The 17,480-nt window shown below is 40.6% G+C and overlaps 2 protein-coding genes across 3 annotated transcripts in view; one reads left to right on the top strand and one right to left on the bottom strand.

Annotated features, from left to right (window-relative positions):
• The window catches only part of THBS4 (thrombospondin 4), a 35,178-nt gene extending 27,349 nt beyond the window's left edge, over positions 1 to 7,829 (top strand). For both annotated transcript variants that reach the window (XM_044446280.1, XM_044446281.1), the window contains exons 15-21: positions 1,270 to 1,463; positions 3,241 to 3,419; positions 3,973 to 4,021; positions 4,742 to 4,938; positions 5,188 to 5,360; positions 5,756 to 5,895; positions 7,768 to 7,829. In XM_044446280.1, coding sequence (XP_044302215.1) covers positions 1,270 to 1,463; positions 3,241 to 3,419; positions 3,973 to 4,021; positions 4,742 to 4,938; positions 5,188 to 5,360; positions 5,756 to 5,895; positions 7,768 to 7,829 — 994 coding nt within the window. The remainder of the gene's footprint in view (positions 1 to 1,269; positions 1,464 to 3,240; positions 3,420 to 3,972; positions 4,022 to 4,741; positions 4,939 to 5,187; positions 5,361 to 5,755; positions 5,896 to 7,767) is intronic.
• A 5,134-nt stretch (positions 7,830 to 12,963) lies between these two features.
• SERINC5 (serine incorporator 5) overlaps positions 12,964 to 17,480 on the bottom strand; it is a 49,972-nt gene continuing 45,455 nt past the window's right edge. The window contains exon 12 of the mRNA XM_044445954.1: positions 12,964 to 17,006. Coding sequence (XP_044301889.1) covers positions 16,859 to 17,006 — 148 coding nt within the window. The 3' untranslated portion in view covers positions 12,964 to 16,858. The remainder of the gene's footprint in view (positions 17,007 to 17,480) is intronic.

Raw genomic sequence — 17,480 nt, 5'->3', positions numbered from 1 at the left:
TATTTTAGAAATACTCATGGTGTGAGAGGAGTGTGTGTGTGTGTGTGTGTGAATAGCAATTAACTTCCCCTATCCTAATGTCATTTTCATGTTTTATATCATCTTCCCCAAGCTGCTATTTGCCAAGTTAGGGGAAATGGGTAACTGTGGAAGTGGTAGAATTCATTCTAGGGAAAAATATGGGGGAAAGTGTGGCGTCACTGAACACAACAGGCCTTAACCAATCCTACCATTCAGCTTTGAAAAAGTAAATAAAGAAAGCAATGATTTCTCCTGTCTCTTCCAGTTTGACCTTTGTTGTTACGATTATTTAAATCAGGAGAGTAGAAACTTAGTGGCAAATACATAGTGTTATTCAAAGTAGTGCTGTTTCAGACAGAAAACAGATTTCCCAATATAGGATTGGGGCAGGAACAGAGAAGTAATGCAACAAAGTCTGTTTTGGCAGTATATATTACAAGTGCAAAGCAAGAAAAGACAGCAAGGAATCCAGAAATCATCTGCTGGGCCTTAATGTAAGGGATTGACCCTTGTTAAGGATGAATGCTTCAGTTCTGGATCAGATCTGTTTGCTATAATTAGATAGAAATGAACTTGATAAGCATTAATCTTCATGTCTGGCTTCAGCATAGCGTGTCCTAGGATGTACTTTGGGTGAAGAAAACTCTAGTGGTTTCTTGAGATCACATGATCTTTTACCTTTCTACCTTACATAAGAAAGTTTTGCCTGCCTGCTAGAATTAACCGCCATGACATAGAGTCCTACACATAATGAGACGACAAGCTCCTTCCTTCTCAATGATAGACCCAGGTTTGGCCCAAATCCCTATAGTAGGGTTATGTTCATTATGCAGCCAAGGATCATCTCTTTTTTTAACCTCCACCTTCAGTATGTGCAGCCCTCACTCAGTTTAGGACTAGTGCCCACCAGAGAGCAATTATACCTCACCCCCACACTGTTTAGTTTCCACCCCCAACTTCCACACATACACACAAAAGAGTTTTTAAAAGCCCAGTTTCCATTAAAGTCAGTGGATACTTTTTTTCTCGTTTCAACCCCGTGTGGGAAGGGAATTTTCGGAAGCAAATAGTGGTCATTGGGGGGGTTTGGGGGGTCACTGCTGCGATCTAAATCAAGGTCATATGCAGTTACTGTAAAATTAAAGAAACAGATAAGCCTCACCTGTACAACTCATGGAATTTGTTGTTTGCCCTTTAGGGACATAAGATGGTAACAGAGTTTTTCCCCAAACGTCTTTCTCTTCCTAGTGATGGTGATGGGCATCAGGACAGTTCAGACAACTGCCCAATGGTCATTAACAGCTCCCAGCTGGACACGGATAAGGATGGGCTGGGAGATGAATGTGATGATGATGATGATAATGACGGGGTTCCAGACCTCGTCCCTCCAGGCCCAGACAATTGCCGGCTGGTTCCTAACCCAGGGCAGGAAGATGACAACAGTAAGCCTGACCTTTTCCTTCTTTCTCCCTCTTCTTTTATTTCCATGTCAATTTCCCTTTTTAGTGCACTGCATACATTGTGGCAGCATAGCTCCTTATTATCATAAAGATCCTGGAGAGGTAGGGATAGATGGGTGTTGATAAATCCATTCCCCTTACGTTTTGCAAACTGCCAGCTGCCTTTTCTTCCATTGCCTATTCATTAACCGAATCAGATTTTGCACAAATGCCCTCATGTGTTTTTGTGCAAATTCACCCTTGTGGAAATGCAAGCTTTTAGACTTGTGTAAATCCCCCCAAATATGTACATCCCTGAGAATGCATATTTTTATGCTTTGACCTTTGACAAAACGCATATTTTGCTCATTTCCTCAATTTGGTATTTGGCTGAAGCATATTTTGCTCATTTCCTCAATTTGGTATTTGGCTGAAGCATATTTTGCTCATTTCCTCAATTTGGTGTTTGTGGTTCACAACATTTAAGTAACCCATCCAGATTTTAACCAGGCCCAACCCTGCTCAGCTTCCAAGATCAGGCAGGATCAGGCCCTTCAGGCTATACAGAATTGGGACCAAAAGCATACATGCAGCCATTGCAGGTGAGCCAGAACTGGTCTCATATGTGTTTGGACCTTTGGGTCCTGGTTATTAATCTGTCTGTTGCATTCTCCACCAGCTGCAGCATCTGAATTACCTTCAAGGGTAGTTCCATGTACAGTGCATTGCAGTCACCTCATTTAGAGATTACCAGAGTGTGGATTACTGAAGCTAGGCTGTCTGTGTCCAGCTATGGGCATAGCTGAGCCACCCCTGAAGCTGATAGAAGGTAGTCTGAGCCACTCAAGTGACAAAGACGGCTCAAGGAGTACCCCTGTTGGGAGCTGGGTTTCCCCCTTACTTCCTTTCAAACAGCAATCTTTTTGCTTAAGAGCTCTTTATTTCCAAAGACAGCTATAACCACCAGAAAATGAATCTCTGTGCATGAACAGAGTGATCTGGGGCGACCAAGGTTGTTTTCATGCCAAAACCAGGGCTGAACCCTGATTGAAATGGATCCAGATAATCGGTCGCATCCAAGAATGCCAGGAGTTGATTGGTAGCCACCTGCTCAAGAACCCTGCCCAGGAAAGAAATATTTGCCACCTGCCTAAAGTTGTTAGGATCTTCTGGTTCCAGGGAGGGTTTCTTCAGAGTGGTCTCACTATTGCTTCTACTCACTTATGCCCTGATTTTATGTGCAAACAGTCCCTCTAGACGCATTGTAAGAATCCATTTCGGTTTGTGCCTCACATCCAGGTATTTACCTATCCTCACCTACTTCCTTGCCAGGTAGTATCCCAGGGGCTGCCCTCCCTGTTCTCTGCCTCAGTGTAGTCGGCAAAACCCAAAAAGGAGCGACTCTGCAAGCTGGCCTCTCCAAGAGGTTTCCACGGTTATTTGCGGGTGGCTTAATGCAGCCACATACTCAACTCCCACTGGGATCCTAACTCTTTGGACGGCTAACTCAGCCTCTTGCTCTTTCTTCCCTTTGGTTTCATTTCCTAATGCCCCACCCAGTCTGCTTTGGCATACTGAAGATGCAGCACCTCTCCCTTCCCCAGCAGGAGGCATCTAGCAATTGGTCCTTGCCACAGCAGCCTCATATAGTTCTTGCATATCACTGTGGCTTGCTAAGGAACATGTGCTACTATCTACTGGTCAACCTTCTGCTACCAAATAGCTGTTTGAACAGCGGCTGCCAAATGACATTGCTCAAGTGTTCCATCTGTGTCTCTAGGTGATGGAATTGGTGACATCTGTGAATCGGATTTTGATCAAGATACAGTGATCGATAGGATTGATGTTTGTCCTGAGAATGCAGAGATCACCCTGACCGATTTCAGAGCTTATCAGACTGTTGTCCTGGATCCAGAAGGGGATGCACAGATTGATCCAAACTGGGTAGTTCTGAACCAGGTGAAGCATTTTTGATATCTAAAAGTAGCCAGGAATTATAGACTGTGAATGAAAGAAAGACATATTTCCAAACTTTTCAGAATTATGATTCTCTTTGGCTTTTAAATGACTTGAGGAATATCAAAAGAAAACTATTGGGATCCTTTTGGCAAAGAACCAGTCAAGTTCACTAATAAACCGAAGTTAATAATCTCCATTAATTAAAATAATTTTGCAAAAAATGTATGTCAGACTTTGGATTGATCCCTCCACTGGTATGAATGGAAGATCTGGTCATGTGAGTGATCTCGGATATTCCCTTCAGCTTCAGTTCCCCCATGCCACATTGCAGAGGGTTCTGTGGGCCCCCTCACGCTTGGAACAGATTTGCAGGTGGGAAGGACAAAGGCTACAGGTGGAAGTATGTGAGACAGAAGCTGGCAATTCCCCATATATGAGTAGAAGAGGTTTGTATTAATCAGTTTTATCCATCCTTTTGGGTATGACTGCAGGAGACAGAACAACTTTGCTACAGTTCTTTGTTTCATTAACAATATTACTTAATTTTTTACAGGGTATGGAGATTGTGCAAACTATGAACAGTGATCCAGGACTTGCTGTTGGTACGTACAGACTGTTCTGTAGATGTCCACATAGCAAACCACAAAGAGAAGCAGGTTTCTGTTCATGGATCATCACATCATTGGCTCAGATCATTGCTAGAGAGATACCTCTCATGCACATGACATCCAGGATGCAAGAAAAGTGCATCTTCACTGTATACCAGGCTTCCGTGACCTGGGGCCCTCCATATCTCCTGGGATTCCCAGGCAGCATAGTCATCGTACTTAAACAGTCGAATATGTTCAGTTCTAAGAACACTAATATTTTGTTAGGCATGGAGAGGGGGAAAGCACTCCAGAACCAGTTCAAGCATCGGGCCACTATGCTAAAAGCAGGAGAAAGGCAGTCTCTGCAGCGTTTCTGGGAAGAGACTCTCAATATAGCAGGGCTGAAATTCTGCAGCACAGCAAGGAGCATTTTCCAATCTGTTGCGCTCCAGATATGTTGGATATCTGATGCTTTCCAGTTATTTGCCAGATGTATCTGAGGCCCTCCAGATATTCCCAAAATTCCCAGTCAGCACCAGGATGGCGAAGACTGAAGTAGACAGTAATGGGCTAGCGAGACCAGTGGTCAAATTCTCTTTGTTAATATACTGTCTGCGTATTAACAAATCTTTCTGGTGACTTGATTTGGGTCTATTAAATACAAAGGAATAACACACGTTAATATATCAAAGTTGTATTTGGACCTGATACATAGACATATACATTGAACAGGTTACACAGCGTTCAATGGAGTCGATTTCGAAGGTACCTTCCATGTGAACACAGTGACAGATGATGACTATGCTGGGTTCATTTTTGGCTATCAAGACAGCTCCAGCTTTTATGTGGTGATGTGGAAACAGACTGAGCAGACCTATTGGCAAGCAACTCCTTTTAGAGCTGTTGCAGAACCTGGAATTCAGCTGAAGGTATGGCTTGAGGCAAAATGACCAAAATCTCATCAATGCTGTCATCTAGCAGTGGCTAAGATGAATTTGGCAGAATGGTTGTCTGTTGTAGTTTCCTAACATTGGTTTGTTGGGTACCTGTTTTCCCATTACATAATGGAAAGATAATAAAAGCTTCTGTTTTCCTCAGAACTGTCAGGAAGGGGAGGGGAGATGTTGTTGAAGGCTGTTTCATCTTTTTGAATTGTCTTTATATTTGTTGTTCTGTAGGCTGTTAAATCAAAGACTGGGCCTGGGGAACACCTTAGAAATTCACTTTGGCACACAGGGGACACGAATGACCAAGTTAGATTGCTATGGAAAGACCCTCGAAATGTAGGCTGGAAAGATAAAGTTTCCTATCGCTGGTTCCTGCAGCACAGACCTCAGGTTGGCTATATTAGGTAAAGTGATGCTGCCCAGAAGGACTTTGTTTTACAAAATGTTCATGTTGGTCTTTGTGGCCCTGTGTGCATGCCCATGCACCTGTGATTTTGTCATTTGGTCCTGAAGTTGCCATTGTAACCGGCCACAACAGATGATATAAAAGAGATGAAGAGTGCATGTATTGGTTGAAAGGCTGTGGAAGCTTTGGAAATGACCAGCACTCCGTGTCTGGGACATTCCAAGTTGCATTAAATGCTTTCACTTAGTAGGCCATTTCAGACAATGCATTTTTATGTGAGCACACTGGCCTGGGAGTAAGATCCACTGAATGTAGAGGGAATGGCTTCTGTATGTGTGTGCACGGGGGATCAGAAGACATAAAATAATGGTGTTATGCACTCGTTTTTCAAAGGGCAAGATTTTATGAAGGTTCCGATCTGGTGGCAGATTCTGGAGTAACTATAGACACCACCATGCGTGGAGGAAGACTTGGTGTTTTCTGCTTCTCTCAGGAAAACATTATTTGGTCCAATCTGAAGTATCGCTGTAATGGTAACATTTCACTGGCACTATCCTTATGCTTTATTAAATGAGCAGACATGGAAAGAACTGCTGTAGGAAGCTTGGGTGGATGCGCCTGTGCATTTTTGAATCATATGAAATGCCTTATGTGTAATGCGACTTAGCATGTTTCTAAGCTTACAGATGTGGGTTAAGTTAATGTCTTATTTGCTGCATAAATATAATTTGTCCCTAAACATTCCCTGCCAAGTTGTCTCTAACTTAAGGCGTCCTTAGGAATGAATGCCCTCCGACCTGCCCTGTCCTTGAGGGCTCCACTCAGCTCTTGTAAACACAAGGCTGTGGAGGCATTCTGGCATCCAAAGAGCTAAAAATGTGCATTTAAATCATCACTTTAAAACAACAATTACAGTAATAGTTCTACCATGCTAAACATTTTTGTTATATGTAAACATGAATTGGTCCTTCCCTAAATCGCTCCTGAAGAGTTCTAAAATGTAGGTGTTCAGGTAGTTGTCTCCCCAATACCGCTTGCCCCACACCATAGAAGGGAGTTTACAAAGGGCTGAACAAACCTGCCATTCAGAACATCTTCATCGATGTTGAATAGATTATAAAGAAAGGTGTAGAGTTATTGACAGCTAAGGAGTGAGTGGGACTTGTTTCCAGATATTTTATGTCTTCCTACACAGTATGTCCAGTTGTGAGTGGACAACTGTGTAAGTTTCAGCAGTTTTTTTTAAGTTATATCATGCCTTTTTCCTACCAAGGGCTCAAGGCAGCTTACATCATTCTCCTCCTCCATCTTATCCCCACAACAACCCTGTGAAGTAGGTTGGGCTGAGAGTCTGTGACTGGCCCAAAGTCACCCAGTTGGCTCCATGGCTGAGCGGGGACTAGAACCCAGATCATCTGAGTCCCAGTCCCATGCTCTTAACCACTACACCACACTGGCTCACAGTTCTGCTTCCACTGTGCTTAAGTGTGGCACTTTCCGCTGGCAAGTATGATGAGTGGTGAACTTTTCTTCCAATGGGAAGCTGAAGCTGCATGATGACTCTAAAGCTTGGATCTAAAGCTGGGAGGAAGAGTGGGAGTTGTTTAGCAGCTCTGTCATGAAGATGCCAGGAGATTCTTGGCCACACAGGGCCAAACTGGCAAAAACAAGCAGCCCATCCTCTCCTTCTGGCACTTCCTGGAAAAGCCGATAGAGCAGGGCTGAACACTGCTATCTGAAGGCACTCAGGGCTTTCAAGCTGTGGTGCTCAGCTAGTCACGTTCCCCAGTGGCCTATTCCAGGGAGAATGAGGGTTGTCAGTGCCTGTTTGGATTATTCTGCAGGACCAATCTGCCCCTGTGATGTGTAATCTGGCATTCAGCAGCTCACAGTACTGGCCATATGACTTGTCTGCGGTGTGCTTTCTCATGCAGAGACCACAATGAGGGTTAAACTAGACATTACATGAAATGTGCGGTTCTCACTGGAGCCTTTCTTGAAATTAATCCTAGGCACAGCCACCTTCCAACATTCAAGATTGCAGCACAGGACAAGGGCTCATTTCACCCTTGCCTCCTATGCCATGGCCCCAGTAATAATCGGACATACTACAGTTAGCTTTAGGAAGAAAGTTCCCATTGGTGCAGGAGAATTTTTCAGCCAAAAAGTAACCGTTCTTTGCAGCATGCATGTTCATTGGTATTGAGACTGGAGAGGAAGAATTGACTGACCCATTAAACATTATGTTGTTTGGCCCACATACTTGATGAACAGGAAGATAGGATTTATTAAAAATTATAGCTGTTATAAATTATAGTTATAGCATGCACAATTTCCTGATCTGAACTTTCAAAGTTCTGCAGAAGCAAGAGAGACTGATCATTTATCTCCTTTTTCATTTTCAGATACCATCCCGGAAGACTTCCAAGAATTTCAAGCTCAGCAATATGGAGTTGGAGATATTTAAGAAAGACTGAAAATGCAAGTTGCTGTGGCAAACAATAAAGCAGTATATATTAAATTCTTATATTATTTTTTGGTGCAAGTCTACACTGCACTTCTTACGATTGGTGTAAAACTGTCAGATATATATGTGAAAATAAAAAAGATAAAATAGGATTTCATTGTGTTTTGAATCTCTTTTAAGGTAGTTATATAATCTTGCTATAGTTATATATGTGAATCAACTGGTGTAAACATAGATGTAAACCGAGATGTTGCTATGCATTAAAAAGTCTTAGGAACATAAACCCATAGAACAAATTGTACAGCCTACTTTATATGCGGTTTTGAACTTTTAAAATACTAGAATTTATTTGACTTCACATAAGGCAAACTTAATTTCCCTTTGAAATCACTCTAAATAAAAGAAATTATTGTTAACTGGCTGCCCCTCCTCACAGATCACCTCAACTCCATAGTTCCTCTACAATTACAATTACTTTCCAATGTCTGTGAACTGTGTGGAAAACTAACGTAAAAAGAGTGGGTGGCAAGCGGTTTTTTATGCTTATGTACACCCTCAAAAATGGCAACTAGTCAGAGTGGTGGAGGGGCTGAATGTCAACCAAATTCACTGACTCAAATTTGGAGGTGCATCTAGCCATTCTTTTCAATGACCAGCACAATTTCTCCTTAGCCAGGTCAGTCTGGCTTCCTGATGCTGCCTGCCTGCCTCTCCTCCACCAGGAAATAGCCAGGTTGATTAAGGCACAAGTCGCCTGGGCCCACTTGTAGTGATGCCTTTATCTGAAAAGCAGTCTTCCAAGGCCATTTCTTAAAACTAGAAGCTACTTATGGTGAGGAATGGAGAAAGTAGAATCATGCCATAGACTAGTTGTGTTTCCTATTGGTAACCCCTATTCTTATTCCCCCAGGAAAAGACACCGTGAAGCTTTCCACTCAAGGGCTTACCTTGCAAACACAATTGAAGTCCTGAGAGCGGAAGATCACTTTAGAGACACGGAAGAAAACAGTTCTACATCTCTTCCTTCTCCACTTCTACTTCTAGCTAAACTTCCCCCTTTCAAAACTTCTTGCCTGCTTTCTTGGCTCACCCCTGGGGTCATTTTTTCCTTGTATGTATGCATACCTAGTGTTAGTCCAAACACAGGAATGCAGACATGTTCCAGGGCTGCCAGGCTCTGAAGCTTTTCAATGTGCAACAATGGTGTCACTAAGCTTAATCATTGTCCAGAGATGTCCTGATGGAGCCAAGTCCATTTAAGCACAGAAGCAGGCATATCCTAACGGGCTGAGAAATTGTGTACACAATGCAGAACATGGATACATGATTCCCCATCCAGCTCCAAGAACATCAACTGTAGTCCTTTAAGGAAGCTGGGATTTCACCAGGCAGATACTTGCAAAGGAGCAGGGCCTCAATTACCCTCTCCCTTTCCTTTGCAAGCAGCTGGTTGATGCAGTTCAGTTAAACAATGGATTAGCCTATGTACTGTGTGCACTTACAACTTTTGCATACTCTTAAGCTTGTGCTACAACATGCACGCTGTGCTCTAGTGATTGCCCTGTCAAAGGACTGGTATCTTAATGCTTGAGCTTGTCTTCTATCCCATTATGTTTTACCAAACTTCTCTAACTTGGTGCCCTCCAGATGTTTTGGAGTATAACTTGCAGCATTCCTGACTATTGACCATGCTGGCTATAGCTGATGGGAACTGAAGTCTAAAACATCTGGAGAGCACCAGTTTGAGGAAGACTACCTCAAACACAGTCCTTGCTTCCATTTTTCAAGTTATCTAGCTCTCGCTGACTTCAGAGTCATGAAGAGAAGCCAACATTACTTTCATATGAAGTCAGCCAGCTTACTGAGTGCTCAAACAGCTGCTAAGTATAGACTTTCAATCTATGGCCTTAGGCTTTCTTTTCCACAATACACGGCTAGAGACAGAAGTGCCTGTGTTGCTTTGGATATTCTTGGCTAGCTGTAAGTTTTGCACAACCCCTTAAAAGTTTATTTACTTGTTCATTCTTGCATATGATATCCAATAATGCAGAATGGTACATTGTTAATCATATTGTAGCTCCAATAGTTGTGGGGCTGATATTTCCCATTTGACTATGGAAGCTTTTAATGATAATATCTAAGGCTCAATAATTAAATGAGGCAAAGTGGGGCAATAGTTGCTGTGGTTTCTTATAAATTAAAATAATCTGGCAACAAACTTAAAAATAAACTTGAGTTGTATGACCAGAGGCTGGTACTAAGGCAATCCTTAGTTAACTATGATTATATATAGCACAGAGGGAGCCACAAGAATATCCCAGTCCATGAATTTCCAAATATTTGTTGTTTCACATTTTTGTTTTGGCTATGGCCTAAGTGACATGTGTTTTTTGAAAATCTGATCATTTCAAGCTGTTCAATCTTCCCAAGAAAACTCAAGCACCATAATTAATTTGCCACCAGAAACTGTGCTTGAGAAACAGAAGAGCTTATATTAGTTTATTTTAGAACAATGAACTTTGTGAGGGTTTTTGGCTTTAAAAATTCACCTGTAATCACTTTATTAGAAAGCATGCTTGGAAACTGGGGCTCCCTAAGCTGTGTTTTGTTTTTCACCAAGTGGCTGCAGCACAGAAGTGTGGCTTTCCTTGCAGAAAGGGAAAACCTCAGAAATGCTCAGAATGCTCCAAAATTATTAACAGTGCCTGAGCTCAAAGTGATTCTACAAGCCAAGATATAGTAGCTGGTTAAAAGAGAAAAGGCCTTCTGAAGAGTTAGTGGGCCCCGGTCACACAGAGGCCTCTTTGACATATGCTTTACTATCCTTTCAAAACCAAGCAACAGAAAATCTCCATTTTCCCAGGCTTGTGTTATGCTGTGTTTAATTATGCCTGCCTTACAGCACAGATCTGCCACCTCTCCCCATTGTCTGGCTGGCAAGAAGATTGTTTGGCATCCCAGTTCCAAGATCCAATGATCTCACCTCTGGGGCTCCAAAGGCCAAGCCCTGGTCATGCCCCAAAAGCTGGCACAGAAAGATCCACATTGGTTGCTCCATCAAGGTTGCAGCAGTGGCACTGGGGTGGGGGAACTGGCATGCTGGGAGGAGGGTTGGGGGTGAGGGCCAATGCTGGGTCCCATTGGTATTCCAAACATGTTTCCTCTCCAACCCAGGCAGTTTATCTAGATGGCCAAAAATGGCTGTCTAACTAAAATACCTGGCCAGGCACGAGGGTGGTGGAGATGGCTTCTGTGCCATGTTCCAGATATAGGGTGAACATTTCCGCGTGTTCCCTTGCTTTCCCGAAATTCTAACATGCATCATGATTATTTTAGCATTTCTTTTTGTTTAAAAATTATTTCAGTTTTGCTTTATGGTATCTTCCTAATTGTATTTTTTCTAGCTGTGATTGTAAATAGTTTTCAGTATTTTCCTGCATGTCATCCAGAGGATGACAATAATTGGTCGTTTAAATGGAGTAAATCAAATCACTGAAAAGTCCAAATATTGATGAAGTAATCATTCTACATTATTCAAGTAAATAAAATAACTATTCTAACTAAATAAAATAAAGATACAGCTCTCATAAACAGCAGAGGAAACAGTAAACCCAGGTGTGACTGTTCCACTTCAGCTTACAAGTGCAGGGTCTCCCAACAGTATCCTGGTAACACCTTTCCTCTTTGATTCCAGAAACTGAAAGGGGTAACTTCTCGCTGTAACTATATGGGATGATTAGCTGGCCACTAGGTGGCAACAGTTAGCTTGCGCTTTCTACATGAAGCATGAAGGAACTGTACTGTACACTTTGTAGGAATACTTTGGCAAATTAAAAAAAATGCCTTAAGTTTTATTAGGAGTCTTTCATACTGCAATCAAAATCTTGATGTTGCTCAGGCAAAAGATAAATTAGTATTTTCATCTCGCCTAATGTTACAAATACACAAACATGCATGGCAGGGCTATGTATGCATGAAATGCTGCCTTCCTCGAAGGTGCTCAGGGTGGCAAACATGGTTTCTGCCCATTTTATCCTCACAATTACTAAGTCGTGGGGTTAGGCTGAGAAATGGTTTGTTTCTTGCCCCCTTTCAGCTGTGACACTCAATATTCCATTGATCTCTTAGCATATACCTTTGCTGAACTGTTTTTGTCTCAGGACTGCAATTTTTAAAATATATTCTTATGGGCGCATAGGCATGCCCCACTGATGAAATATTACTTCATTTGGGGGTGGCCTCATTTTGCTTCCAAACTGGTGGGCCCTCAGTCAGTCACTCACCCCCATGTGCATATATGCAAACAACTCTCCCCATAACTCACCCCTACATGTACCTGATTAAGTGGGTGTGTGAGAGAGACTGATTCCCAGTACTGCTACAGACTTCCAGCCCAGCCTACCTCACAAGATTATTGCTGTGAGGATGAAGAGAATTATGTAAGCCATCTTGAGTTCCTTGGAAGGAAAGATGATGGGATAAAAATAATACTACTACATAAACTTCTGTATTTCAGAATACTCAGTTTTGGGTTTAGCAGCTAGTACAGCCTTGCAGGTCATCCTGAACTCTGTTCAAAAAGCAAAAGGATGGAAGTAATTAAAGAGAAGCAGGGGGTTTGTGCTATTTAGAAACCATATTTATGTAGTGGTCTTAGCTAACTCCTGCTCCAACTGGAAAGTGAGTGGGTTTATTTTTAGAAACTATACTTTACTTAGGTTTTACATGGGGCCTCTTTTTTACACCACAGTAGCCCATATAACAAGCAGAACCTTCTACCTAGCAATGTTGGAGCACCCAATTATATCTTTCAAGTTTCTGTCACAAAATTAAAGAGCCAAGGACTTTAGACAATAATTAAGGCCATGGGTTCTTACTGAGGATTTTAAAAGAAATACTGCCAAAACATAAACCACGCGGTTTGCACAGTATGGCAACCAACAGCTGGCTGTTATCACTGATTGTTTTTTGTGTCCACCCAGTCTATGGCTCTTGTGACTCATCTTCCTAGTGGAATCTTGGGCTCCCCATTTAATGAAAACTGAAACAGTTTAGCTGTTTTAGACTAAAAAATTTCAATAAAATAATACAAAAAGGATTTCTAGATAAATATATAAAACATGACGAGGTGCAATTTTGAACCAACTTGAGTTTATTCGTCAGTTAAATAATCACATCTATAATACTTTCCCAATATGCAGTTATCCCTAGAAAACCCAACAGAACACTTTAAAAATGACACACACTGCGTGTTTTACACTTAAGATTTCTCTTTAAGTCTTAACAACACCCCCCACCCCATTTTAGCCTTCAATTTGCTACAGGTTGAAGAACACAAACTGTAACCAGTTTCAGCTCCAATTTTTAACAAAAATTGTCCTGAAAGTTAGATTGTATCAAAAATTTGTTAAAAAATTCTGAAAACGTTTTTTTAAAAAAACTATGTATGAAGCATTCTGTATCCATTCTTCAAAACTGACATAAAAGACATTGTAAATAAAAAACAGAACTATTAGTTATGAAGTTAAAACAGTAAAACTTGATAGTAGGTTCGAAGAGAGAAAGGACAGCTTTATGAGAGACTTGGCCACAAATCCATCAGGTCTGTTTGTGTGAACCCCACAGAAATGCACAGGTATGGAATGCAATGGAAGTTGTTACATAGCTGCCAGTCATTCAATAGAAGTCGCACAGGAGAATTTTCTGATAGAGTGCACTCCATACTTGCTTTACATCATGCTGTCAAAAACTGCCAATAAAACATTTAATAGTTTACATTGTGTAGAGTATTTTTATGGTCTACTTGCAGTATTGTATAATTTCCTTATCCCTATTTTGTGAGGGGAGCGTAGAGTAAATCTTTGGCAAAAACAGCCTGTGCCACCTACACCCCAGACATATGACTGAACAGGCTTTTTAAAAATGAAAATAAGGCATTCAAATACTGGCAAGATTTAAATTTGACAATGTACAGGGTCTACAACCCTTGTTTACATGGCTTATGAGCTACGGCAGTTAGCACTGACTTTACCGAAAAAGTCAACTGAATAAAATTGAAGAACTTCAGGAAGTGAGTTCTTGATAATGCACTAACGAGCCAAGATGTGGAACAGTGTGTGCCACAGCATCAGCTTCAGTTATCAGTATTATTATTAAGTATACTAATAACTAATAGTATTCAGTTATTAGTATTAGTGGGACATACAGCTTTTAAAAGTCATGTGGCAATGCAAATAAGCTAACGTGCCAATTCTCACACATTAAACAGGCTGAACTAAATTAGTTCTTTCTGTCCTCTGCAGATTCACCATATGCATGATGCCTTACTATTTTCAGACACATTATGAAGTAGGAAAGTGAATCAGTTGTGTAAGAAATTCAGTAGATTTTAAAATGGTCCCTGGGATTCCCTTTGGTAGGGTTACAACTGAGCGCCAACATTCTCTTGCTCTCTCTCTGACATTTGTAGTTACAATCTATCACAATAAACAAATTCCTTTCCTCTCTCCAAACATCAGGATGCAGAAGCCAGAGCTATTTCCAAGGAAAAATTCTTTCAAGAACTGAGGAAGGTAAAGGTCACTTTTAAACAATAGCACCATTCCTTTTCCTGAGCTTATGCCAGCCCCTATTTTCTGCACACTCAAAACAGCAAGACACTGCTCTGTCCAAGAAGCCTTAGGGCCCTTTTAGGATGTACACCACTCCTGGAGAATGGAAAGCTTTATCAGTTTTCAAACACATTTAACATTAAAACAGTAACAAACTGTAGGGTTCACAGAGACACAGCAGTCCAATACCCTGAATGTAATTAAAGTCGCTTGGTGCAGTATACATTGTTATTTAAAATGCAATTAGAAGCATACCAATTCTAATATAATCTGAAAATACATGGAGCCCAGTTCTCCAAGGGTTTTGTGGGTGGTGTTGTTACACTTAATTTTAACACATTAGCTGCATTTACTATGCTTACTGGATCTGATTAGAAGCAGTTGTGAAAAGCTCTGGTTTAAAGACATGCACAAACCTGGATTCCTTCTAATGCTCTGATTATCTAAATTTATCAGGGTCTAGTATATACTAAGCTGCTTAGAGCAGCACTGATGCTTCCTACTTCAGAAAATTTACCCTGATTAAGAAAGTACTAGAAAGCAGCCTTCTGCAGGTATGACCTCTATTTCTCAGAAGTTACTCCAAGTCCTGCATAAATTACAATGGAAAAAATAAACGAAGAAAATAAATAAAAACTGAGCAAGATAAAACCAAACAACTGATGGTGCAAGAACTGTTCCTTGCTTTGGAATCTGGTGCTCTGCCATTGCCAACAGATGGCTGCCATCTGCAATTATCAGGAAATATTGAATGAAAGCAGCTGTTGCAATTGCTATAATACATGAAAACCAAAGCATGAGAGCAACATAAACACTGTGAATGCACTTTTTAACTATTAAGCTACTGTGGATAACTTTTACTAGAACAATAGCGATCTAGATAGCACAACTGCCAATCATTTCTTTTGCTCTGAAGGAGTGGCGTATGATAATTTTGCAAAATTTATGTGCTGGTGTTTACAAAACTAACAAGCAATATGCTAACATCCGAAGCACGCTTACCTTTGGCCCAACAGAAAAATTAGCTTGGAGTGCAATCCTAAACATGTTTATTCAGAATCAAGTCCAGTTGTATTCTATGTGGCATGCTTCCAAGCAAGAGTGCATAGGAGCAGCCTTAATTTATTTCAACATTTATGAGCTTTCTCCTCCAGTATTACTCTTTTCAAGCATAAAAGGAACTTTTAAAAAGTTAGCTCTGATCCTCTGATAATGAAATCTCCAAATGAAATTTGATAGGAACAGGAAAGATATGATCTTCAAACTGCTACCTAATTAGAGGTTAGAAAGGCAAACATATTTTCAAGATCTCAGATATAACCATTTCAATGAGTTAAATATGATTTCCCTCTGCGGTCTCGATCCATAGTTGCACTTTAAAGAATTACATTAAACATACCTGGGGATTAAATCTGGGATCTAATTAGTGATGGATCAAATGAAACAAAAAAACCCTTTCAAATTAACGTTTAATATTCCTATTAATTTGTCAGGGTAAGGTTAGTAGTACCAATCTTCACTTGATTTCTTAGGCCCTACATTTAACTTTAATTTGATCTGTAGATTGGTAGCTTGCAGACTGTATTCACTGAACAACCTTGCCAAATAGAAGATTCTTCAGACCTGCTAAGATAGCTCAGATACCATAGGAAGAACTCACATTCTGTCGCTTACTGGTCCTGTATGGATTACTGCATTAGAAGTGTTTACTCCCAGAGTGGCTCCTAATAGTTGCTAACTAATTGCACCGACATTTACAGTGTTTCACATCCTAGTCAGTGTTACCCAGTGATCCATAAAGGTGCTTTTCATTAATAGCATAAATAAATATTTTTATACCCACATTTTTTCTTCCTTAATCCACATTTGCAATAATTTACTATGAGCAACTAATATAGAAAAAGAAACCACTGAGCAGATACTATCCCCACCTATGGTAACTTGATCCCAATCAAATTTTAAACTCCATCTTGTCATTCTACACAGATATTTAGTTCATTTGACAGCAAAATCATAAGGAGGCAGATATCAATGTCTGTGAGGACTGTAATGCATGAGCATCAGTCTTAATGCAAGACCACAAAAGGGAAAGTCTTTCCCATATGTACATAGATTCATTTTGCTTTTTATAGAAGCACAAAATATCTGCACGATGGACAGTCTATGATTTCAAAATGCTTTTAAAGCTTATTGTGGAATATTTAGCAGTATCCATACTCTTGAGTTCCAGACTGCTTTTGACTAGATGAGTTTCTTCACGCTTTCTTAATACAGATAATCTAAATATTTTTAAAAGACTCTCAAAATGTATGGTTTAATATGAAAGAGAAAGCAGTATCCTAACCATCAATGGTCTGATAGCTGCTAAATGGACTTATTTCTCCATTCCCTAAACCACTGAGCTTGCAAGCAGAAGATTCACACGGAGAATTCTCTGGTTGGACAGCAGAAAGGAGCTAGAAGTGTCCACAGATAGAGGAGAACACACAGCCAACAGGAAGCCATCTTAATCCAGAATATGGACCAGGTTCCAGCAAAGAATTTTTCAATTGCAGCACTTTCGTAACTATAACAAGAGCAATAAATGGAGGTTAACAGATTTGCAAACATGTTTGTTGACACACTCAAAGTTTTCTAATAGGATGGCGAGGCAATATTTTACTCAGGTTCTCCTTTTCCATCCCTAGCATGTTTCACTATTCTGGTTAAACACTAACATACTATTTCTATCAGTCAGAATGAGGCTTACTCCAAGGTAAGTTTAAAATTGTACTATTAATCATGTTTTCTACCAATTTACCTAGATGAGAAATTAGGCTGATGGGATCATAAATTTCCTGATCCCCCACCCCTGGAACCATATCATACTGGATCATCTGCATCACTTTGGCAAGGAAAATGGTTTTAATAATAAGTTGCCTGTTTTTATTAAAATATCAACACTTTACCCAGGTTTATCATTACCCACATCACTTCATCAGTGGCAGGAGATGAAGCACACACAACAGATCAATGATTCTAAGAGCTTGAAGAGCTTGAA

This window comes from Varanus komodoensis, unplaced genomic scaffold, assembly GCF_004798865.1.
Source record: "Varanus komodoensis strain SLA01 unplaced genomic scaffold, ASM479886v1 scaffold5, whole genome shotgun sequence".
NCBI classification, from domain to species: Eukaryota; Metazoa; Chordata; class Lepidosauria; order Squamata; family Varanidae; genus Varanus; species Varanus komodoensis.
The sequence above is the reverse complement of the archived record's forward strand: the minus strand, read 5'-3'. Positions and strand labels throughout refer to the sequence as shown.